Source organism: Oxyura jamaicensis, chromosome 4, assembly GCF_011077185.1.
Source record: "Oxyura jamaicensis isolate SHBP4307 breed ruddy duck chromosome 4, BPBGC_Ojam_1.0, whole genome shotgun sequence".
Classification (NCBI taxonomy): domain Eukaryota; kingdom Metazoa; phylum Chordata; class Aves; order Anseriformes; family Anatidae; genus Oxyura; species Oxyura jamaicensis.
This window is the reverse complement of record NC_048896.1, coordinates 48,824,431-48,834,168: the sequence shown is the minus strand read 5'-3', so window position 1 is coordinate 48,834,168 and position 9,738 is coordinate 48,824,431. Positions and strand designations below refer to the sequence as shown.

The 9,738-nt window shown below is 50.2% G+C and overlaps 1 protein-coding gene across 2 annotated transcripts in view; it reads right to left on the bottom strand.

Annotated features, from left to right (window-relative positions):
• The window catches only part of UNC5C (unc-5 netrin receptor C), a 239,866-nt gene extending 233,089 nt beyond the window's left edge, over nt 1-6,777 (bottom strand). Inside the window, exon 1 of one of the 2 annotated variants that reach the window (XM_035324370.1) lies at nt 6,297-6,777. In XM_035324370.1, coding sequence (XP_035180261.1) covers nt 6,297-6,420 — 124 coding nt within the window. In that variant the 5' untranslated portion in view covers nt 6,421-6,777. The remainder of the gene's footprint in view (nt 1-6,296) is intronic. The other variant, XM_035324371.1, reaches the window with a different exon arrangement.
• Nucleotides 6,778-9,738: the final 2,961 nt, after the last annotated feature.

Here is a 9,738-nt window from a genome sequence, read left to right as displayed (position 1 = left end):
CATGGAGTTTTCCATATAGATAAAAAGGTCGTTTTTAAGTGAAACTGTTTTTGCATGAAGCTTTTTTTTTTTTTTTTTTTTTTTTTTTCCCACCAGCTCAAGCTTGTGGATAATAACATGCCAAGCTATAAAGGGACTCCCCAAACCCCAGTGTTTGGTGAATTAGGAGGAAATCCCATGTTTCCTGCTTAACGTACGTGCGATTTGGGATGGAATTATGAAAGCAAACAGGAAGCTGTTCTCGTGATGACTACCTAGGGGGAAGGCTATGCACAAGCATCTCCGAAGTTACGGTAAGCTGGGAAAACCTCTGGCAGCTCTTGCCCAGTGCTGAGTCGCTGTGCCTTACTTGTGAATGCTGTTGGGGTGTGAGCAGAGCCAGACTGGAGGAAAGCGACGGGAACACAACCACAGTCTGGGGCTTTGCTTTACCTTTTCCAGCAAGTGTGCATGCCCACGGCTTACAGTCAGTTTTATGCCACATGCCTACCCTAGAAAGAGGGATCTAAACAGAAAAAAAATACCACACAACCAATGTTCTGCAAGATGTTTAGGCGTACCTATTACAAAACCAATGACAATACTGAATACATCCTCTTGCTATCACGCTGCCAGAGGTTGGGGTTGGAATATCTGCAGACGACCTCATTAAATAAAGCACAGAGAAACAAAAACCAAAGCATGTGCAAAATTAAGGGGAATTTTGTTGTTTCTATTTGTTCAATGCAAGCTGCTTCATAACCTTTTCCATTTAGACCATAATTTCAAATGCTTGCTTACAAATGATGCAAATGAAGTCTGTCTTTGCATACAGTTGGCCTCCCAGAAGACTCAATACCATTTCCTTCAGATCACCTCTTGGATAATGTTGTGATGGAAAGCTCCAGGGACGCCTGCTCCCGAGACCGGACTCTACTGAGCACACGCAATAAATCACTTCAAACACCGCCATCCCTTCAGTCCTTGGAAGCAGTTAGCACTGAACTGTGCCTCTGTACAACATCGTTCTGCTGTTCTGTTGACGAAGGTTGTAGCCAACTGGGAAACCGCCGCGTGTCTCTTATCCCTAACATTTAATCCTTGACTTAGGCTTTAAAAGCTCGCGCTGTTTTATACCTCCGAGTCGAACGTGGAAGCGAAGATGGCTAATGAAAATGACAGGCAATCTAATTACTGCTTTATTGGCACCAGTGCCAAGATCACTGCCTGCTAAGCTGGAATACCTCCACTGGGTGGCTAACGGTGCGTGCACTTCGCTAGTACACGCTCCTCTCCCCACCCAGAAGGGAGGACAGAGGGAAGGGGAAAGGGAATGACATTTTATTTTATTACAGTGCCATATACATACATGAAACATACTGCACAGGCAGAGCACGCATGATTAAATAAACCTTTATTTCAAAGGTCTGACATGTTTTAGATGACAAACCAGTGATGTGAGTGCTTGAGACTCACATTGAGTCAAATTCTATTTGTCTAAATGGCAGCTAACCATCTTTTGAAATTTACTTAGAAAAATCACCATTATTATAGCAATTAAAACATATGTGGCTTTATGAAAAGCTACAAAAGCAACTTTTTTTTCCTTTTTCCAGAACTCAGGAACCAGATTCTCAAAAATCCCATGATTTAGAAATCCAGAAAGACACCAGCAAGGGAGAAACATGTAAATCAGGTTACTCTGAATATGCCTACCTAGCTGATAGCCTGAAATTTTGCAAGCTACAGTTCTCCTAAGTGTTTTACATATACACAAAACTAGTCATACACAGCACGGAAATACTCAATTACTGGCCTACCAGCCCGAGCTCCTCTCACCTACCATGAGAACCAATGCTGCTCTGTGTCCTGTCCAACTGAACTGGGCAGGCTGTGCACAAAATCAAGGCATTTATTTGAAAATGCCCAATAAATGTAACCCACATTTTCTTCTCTCTTGCTGTGCAGACCAGCTATGGAAGCGATTTGCCTGGCTTTGGAACACAGTTGTCAGATGTGCTGTGTTTGGAAAATTCAATTAGGAAAATCTTTTTAATAGGGTTAATGCTCCTTCCTGTTTCTGAGTTTGGATGTCACACACAAAGCGAGTCCCAGGATATAGTGAATAACCAGGGTTTCGAAATTATTACGAAAAGAAAAAAGAAAAAAAAGTTGTGTGACAAAGGGTCCATATAAAATGACTGAGCGTTAAGATGCAGGGTGAGATGCTGAGATGCACTAGTGCATGCTTACCAGACAGAAGAATGACAAGGACAGTAATGCTGAAAATCCATCAGAAGGGGGCTGTATTTGATGCACTTTTTTTTTTTTTTTTTTCTTTTAACTGTTGTAACTGGCTGCTGAAGGCTGATGGAACAAAAACCCAGATTCTGACTCCCTTCTTCCCAGGGAGAAGCTCTCTCCTCCACAGACGGATCTCTTGACTTCATTTTAACCCTGCTGAAATCACACCTCAGCCAGCCAAGGCAACCTGGCGGGTCACCTTGCTTTCAGTGAAGCCTCCTGCAGTACTAAAATGTTCCTGGGGGTGAGCAAGGGCTGCAACATCCGGCCCAAACCCGTGAACATCACTGAGATCTGCAAGAGCACATCCCTTTAAAGCAGATTAATGTTCCAAATGGGTTTATCTGTTCACACTGAAATACCGCTTGGCTTTACTGATGCAAATACAATTACACCCACGCGATCAAATACAAGGGGGTCCACTGATGCATCAAGAAAATTAAGTCCATTTCCCCCCCTTTTTTCAACGAGATGCATTTAGGTATTTAATCACGAAGTGAATCCCCAAAAGGTTAGTACGTTCACATGTTGTGTTTCACTTTTTCCGCACCAAGCATTTTCGAACTGCTGCTGTTGCTAATAAAGGCTGTGCTGGGGTAGGACAAATATCTGCACATATGGCTCTTTTAGAGTTTTCTTTTTAAATTATCAGTTTAATTTAATTAGGTTTGAGGGGTTAAGCACCAAAAATGTAGTATTTTGTTGCAAAGGAAAAACTGAAACAAAACCTGATTAATATGCAGCCCTTTGGCTTTTCTGTCCATCTCTTACACCTTCAGTATCAGTCTGTACAGCTTGTCGCTGCAGATAGAGGGCCCACCCTCCCTCTTGTCCCACCTAACCCTCAAACGAGAGTGGGGCCACAGGAAAAAGTTCTTCAAACACTTTGAATGCCCTGAGATGGGGGGAAGCACAGCAGCTGAAACCCAGCAACAGCTGAAACCCCGCTGACGCAGGAAAAGTCACTGAGTGGGCAGATAGCACTGAGATGCCGGGCACAGGTTGGTGCTTGGGTCCAGAGGTGGTTGCTCTTTTCTTTCACACATTGGGACCATTGAATTATCCTTCTGATGTGGCTTTTTACAGTGGTGTAATGGATATGGCAAACAACACATCAGAGTTGATTTGGGCTTAATAATCCCCCTGCCCCCATTCACTGCCCTTTAAAAGTTACGGGCTCTCTCCAACATTGGGCCAGTTCCTGTTCTCTCCTGATAACAACGGAAAACTACTTGAGACAGCTTCAGATAATAAGATAAGAAATGCTAATAAAAAAAGTGTATTTAGGTCTGCTGAACAGCTTACAGGAGGATTCTGGGATGAAGTGATACAAATCTCTCTGCAAGGGAGCATGGAGGCTGGTCCACCAAATACTCAATTGATAAATTTATTTTCCAAAAAGCAATGGAAAAGGAAAGCATGAAAGCAGAAGCCCCGACAATGCCCACGGCTTCCCTAGCCTGCTTCAAAAGATAAAGCTGGTTGGGGAATGGAGAAGAAAAGGAAAGCAAGAAATAGCATTAGCAGCAAGCACTGGGAAAAAAAAATATATATATATATATATATATATATAAATAAATAAATAAAATAAACATAGAGCCTCATTCTCTTCCCATCCCCACCTCTTAAAATCATAGTTATGTGGCAGTGCTTGCGGTTTGCAGACACCCCTTTAAGGTTGTTTTGGGGTTGTTTTTATCCTTTTCAAGGTATCACAAGTGAAGACTGAATTGTTGCATGGTTAAAACCAAGCCAGCTGGCTCCAGACCCACTGAAAATCAGAAGACCAAGACTGGTTTGGAGGTTAGGTTCCCCATATCCCATTTCTGCTGCTTCCAAAGGACTGCAAACAAAAACACAAGTGGAGTGGTTCCATTTTGGAGGAGATGGACCAGCTGGAGGAAGACTTTGGAGAACGGGGTTGGGTAAGGATCCTTTTAACATCTGTGCATTTTTGGAAATGTAGAAATAAAGCAGTGGTAAAACTTTGCCCAGTGCTATATGGTGAGAAAAATTCCTGAAGAGGGCATAGTTAAACTGTTGATTCATTGCCTTACAGAAGCATTACGTACACACACACGAAGATCACCAAGGCGAACACGGCTCAGACAATCCCCCAGCTCTGGGAAAGATGCCAAAACCAGGTCTGCACCCAAATCCTGCACCCACTTCTAGCAAACAGGAAATGAAAATAAAAGCGGGCATGGAAACATGACTCAGAACCAAAAGATTACCTCCCGGCCACGGTCCCTGGATTTTCCACCCGGTTGTGGAAAGTTTGTGACATGGCAAACAATGGGAAACAGTGCTAGGGACCTCTTGCTCCCTCTCTCAGTACGTGAGCACAGCTGCACCCATCAGAGATCCTGAGCCCGTGCCTTCCTGCCCAGCATCCACACAGGAACCGGCCCAGGAGCAGGGCCCTGGACCCTTTCCCCTTTCCCCTCTCCTTGTTCCCTTCTCCCCTGATCTCCCCTCTCCCCAGGTGTGTGTGCATCCTTCCTGCCAGGCAGCGCTGCGTTACACAAGCGTGGCAGCGAGAGGACATCGGAGCAGTGCGGGTGCCCTGCCTCGGGGAGATGTGCGGCCTGAAGCAGCTAGACACAGCAGGTCCCCTCTTCCCCGCTCAGGCCATCTGTCACGTGAATTCAGGGCTCCTTTCTGCTCCAGGTCCGGCCACCCGAGGGGATCTTCTCCCTTTGACACCCTCCGTCTGCACAGACTGATACGTAGGCACTGACATCTCAGTCTACATGCACACTGTGCTAATAAAACCTCTAAAAACAAAAAGTCAAGCCTGCCCCATCTCCACCACGAAACCAAGCAAGGAAAGAAAGCAATGCAAAACTGTGACATGACACATAATGAATTCTGTACTCCCATTCTCTGCAACCTCCTTATCATGACCAGGTTTCTGATATCCCCACGAGATAAATGCCCGGCACATTAAGGAAACATGACTCTGAGGACGGAGCAAGTACCAGCGGGGAAGGGATACAGGCAGTGACATGCACAGACACGATGTAGGGTGCATCCAGCCCCTGCCAGCACGGCTCCTGAAATCCTGCCGGGGCAGCGGCACTCACAGCAACCCACACGGCTCTCTGGGCAAAAAGGCCAGAGCAGAGCGTGCCTTGTAATGGCCGGGTGAGAGCCCGGGGTCAGGTCTGCGTGGCCGTCTCAAGTGCCTCTCATCGGGGATGCTGAGGGAGGAAAACGCAGGATTCTTCCACTCGCGTTCCGCCAGCACCTCCAAATCAAAGCTTTGGTGCGCGTTGTGATTTCCTGGTGGCATACAGGAGGAAAAAAAAAAAATCGGCTTCTAAAATTCCTTCCTCTCGCTACCCATACCCATGTCACCAGGAATTTGCAAACGCTTTACTGAAGCCGAACATCCTTGCCGTGTGCGGTTGTGCCCACATGCAGCAGCAATCTCCCTCTCCCCGGCGCTGAGGAGCTCGCCGAAAAGTATTTCCCAGCAGAAGCCACCATTTCCACTTGAGCTCTAACTCCCGGCAAGAGAGGAGAAAAGCACCGAGAAAGTTTTATCTGGCAGCGGCTCGCACGAGAAGAAGCCTCCCGCGGTGCCTGCCTGCCCTGCGGCAACCCCCGCCGTTGCCACCCCGCCGGGGCTCTTTGTGATGCTCCCCACGCACCCCCGGGGCGCACGGCGGAGCGAGGCACTCTCCCTTTGACAGGGGCACTGGCACCCAGGTGCTGGGGGAGACGGATTTAGCTGTCCTCCGGCGCGGGGGGGGGGATAAAAATAAAGGCGACGCCGCGGCTCCCTCCGGCTCCATCGCGCTCCGGGGCGTGCGCCCACGAGCGGAGCCCGGCGAGGCTGGAGCCGCCGCTGCCCCCCGGCTTCCCCGGACCCCCTCCGGCCCCACGCCGCCTCCCGGGGACCCTCCCCACGGCCGTGCCCGGACGGGGCGGCTCACGCGTGGAGAGAAAACCCCTCCTGGCCTCGGCACCCCGCAGGTCTCCCCCCCCCCCGCGCTCCGCTGCCTCACCTTGCGCGGCGGAGCCGGGCCGGCTGGCCCCCAGGACGGCCAGCGCGGGGAGCACCACGGTGTGCAGCAGGTATCCCAGTCCCAGCCCGCAGCGGGCCGCCGTGCCCTCCAGCCCCTTCCCCATGGCCGGAGCGCGGAGCGCCGCTTCCCGGAGGCGCTCAGGCTGCGCGGGGGGCGGCTCCGCTGGCCGGAGGGGGGCAGCGGCACAGCATGGCCGGGCGCGGAGGGGCGCGGAGCACGGCGGAGAGATGCTTTCCCGAGGGCTGCTCGGCACGGCGAAGCTCGGCTCGGCACGGCTGCCTCCAGCCCGCAGCCCGCGGGGCGGGGACGGGCGGGGGCCGGGCCGGGCCGGGCTGGGGAGAGGGGCTGCGCCGCCCGCCTGCGATCAAATGCGAGCAGGAGCCGAGGAGCAAACCCAGAGGGAAAGGGGGCGGGGGAGGCTGGGAACCACCCGCCGCAGACCGGCCCCCGCCGCCCGCTCCCTTGCGCGGATGGCGAGGCGCGCACTGGCGCTCTCATCCAGCCCCCCGCAGCCCGCCCGCCGTGGGGGACAGGGCGAGGGGCTGCACGGGGGGGGACCCGGGGAGCCGTCCCCGGGGGGCTTCTTCCCCTTACCCCTCCGGGTCCCTCCCGCAAGGCTGGGGTCACCCCGGCCCCTCCCCTCGGACCCCAAACGCTGTCCTCTGCCCCCCCCAAAATGCTGTCCCCTGCCCCCCGCCTTCGTCACGCGTCCACCAGATCTCGCTCAGTGGGGTGGCAGCGTCCACAGCTGAGGTTGGCTGCTCGACCGGGGCTCGCTCGGGTTTTACCGCGTTCCGGGAGCTTGTGTCGGTTTGGGATTTCTGTCTCTAACTTGCTTCTCCCTTTGCAGAGCCCAGGCAGGTGGTGACCGGCCCCAGCTTCTCCTATGCCGGGCTTTGCCAGTGCCGGGGGGCTGCAGCCCCGCAGCTCTCCGCACACCGTGGTGCTCCGGGGAGCCTCTCCTTCCCCAGCCCCGAAACTCAACCTCGCAGGGCTGTCTGCGAGACAAGGAGAGCTGTTTTCTGCAGCTAGCACCTTCCCAAACATGCTGGCTTCTGCCCTCGGCAGGAAAAAGTAGCAGCGAGCGGCGATGCTGTAGAAGGGTTTCCCAGGGGCCACAGGAGCTCCTTGTCCCCACAGGGGCTCCATCACCCCCACCCCGTGACTTTACAGACCGTTCCCATTTCTGGGTTTGGGGTCTGTTGGTTTTTGTTGTTTGGTTTTGTGGGGGTGTTGTTCTCCTCCTCAGCAGCTGACACAAAGCTGCAGTGCGACGGGGAGGCAATGCTTCTTTTTTGTACAGGCACAGAGTGAGAAAAAGGGGCAGGTTTGGGCCTGGCAAGCTCCATCATAACCCTGCAGTTGAGTCCTGAGGCTGAGTGGAAAGGGAACTCTAAACAAGGAGAACTTGGCTGCAGAACAGGAGCTTTTTTTTTTTGGATTACATGTGCTCCTCACACATCCTGAACATCAAACTCCCCAAACTCGTGTCTCAGGTTGGTTGTCGGCAGTGTTTCCCCACATATGGTGTTTGTTTGCCAGTTTTGCCATAACTTGGTAAAGGTGGGAGCTTCTCCCATTTGTCCGGTCTTTACTGCTTCCCTTCTGCTAAGAGAAACTTTGCAGAGGCAAGGAACCAGACCCTGGAAAGATGCCGTGTGTGGAAGATATATTTGCTGCGGCACCAGCCGACGGGCACATCTACTGCCACAAGGGACAGGGGAGGCAGGGCTGGCTTCTCCATTAAATGGAGTTAATTTATTTTTGATGTTTTGGGCCTTCCCAGGGGTATTACCTATAGTTCCAGGCTTAGTTTCGAGTTAGTACCTCAGTGACCTCATTAAACAGGTCCATCCCAATTTCAAGTCGATGTCCCTGCAGCCTCACTCGTGGGTCCCTGGTGGCTGCCAGCCTGTCAGCCTCTCTGCCCCCGTGTAGGTGCATGGGGAGCATCGCTGCTCCACAGCCAGGACATGAGTGATGGCATGGGGACAGACAGCTCTCAGCTAGGGGACAAAGCAAGTCTTTTCCCGATAGCCAGGTTGTGGCAAACAGCAGAGGAGCAAGCGCATTGCAGCCTGAGGTGTGGAGGAATCCCTTTCCTACTGGAAGGGGTCATACTTTGACCTGGAGAAGCTGGTTCAAGAAACAGCACTAAATAGCTAAACTGGGGTCTCCTCTGGAAAAAAAAAAGCACTTTCAAAACTTTCTCTGCTCCATTATGCGGAACAGTGCATCCAAGGATGCTACATGTGCCAAAATCACGGAGCATCCTCAGAGGTCCTCCATGCACTGACAAAAGCTGTTTGCACCCAGGCCACCCCAAATGCCACTGAGCGGGATTTTGCCTGTTGAGGAGCCAGTCCGCCCTACGAGCTCTTTGCCTTTCTCCCTGTGAGATAAGCAGAGTTATTAGCTCAGCTTAATAAATTTCAGATTTGACAAAGGAGTTAAAGGACAGAGATAATTCAGGGATTTGGGATTAGGAAGTGCAAATTGCCTGGATTTATTCCAGAAGTGGTTGCTTTGTTGTTGTTACTGTTTCTTGTTTGTTTTCCTGATAGAGCCTGGTTGGGGAGGATGTTTTCCCAGCTGTTTGAGAAGTAAATGACTTAAAAGTATATCCAAAGTTAAGTTTACCATTTTGTAATCTTTAAGTGTCCTTTAAAATCACTGAATGGCCTTCATAAACTCATCTGAAGCAGAAGTTAATCTCCAGTTTTCATAGTTAGACAGAAATGAAGTGTCAAAGAGTTTGCTTTGGAAAGTGGACTTAGGTGTCTAACAGGTGCCACTTTAGTTGGTTTTTCAGCTAGTTCAAGAAATAGCAACTTCAAATTACATATCCACAGAAGGTGACTATGCAGCATTAGTAGGGTAACACTGAAGTGTTTCTTTTTAACTTGTGTACTCAAGGATTTGTTTGTTTGTTTGCCAGTTTTTCCAAAATAAAAGCTTTTCACATGAGAGTTAGGTTCTAAATCAATACATGAAATTTTTCACCCCTGCTGCCAGCTCTGGAATTTCAAACTCTTGACAGGCAGTTTCTGAAAGTGCAGCGCTGGTAAATTTGACTTCAGTGTGTTTTATTGCCCAAACATCTGGAGTTGCAAAACAGTTAATTAGAAGGCATACTGAATTGGAGAAGCCCTATCAGCTTTCATAATTGATACTGTGAATGGTAGTATAAGCTACCACCTTTTGCTCTAGATGTTTTCTAAATATTCTCTGCATTTGTAACAATTCATACAAACCTTAATCTAATTACAGAACTTGAGGGACTGGTAATGCATATTTTCTTTTGGTACGGTGGCACAGCTCATGGAACGTGGTACTTTGCAGCAGGCACTGTGCAAAAACAGAGTCCCGGTCCCCATTAAAGACTGGGGAAATATTTCATTCATGACTGGAACAGAGGTAG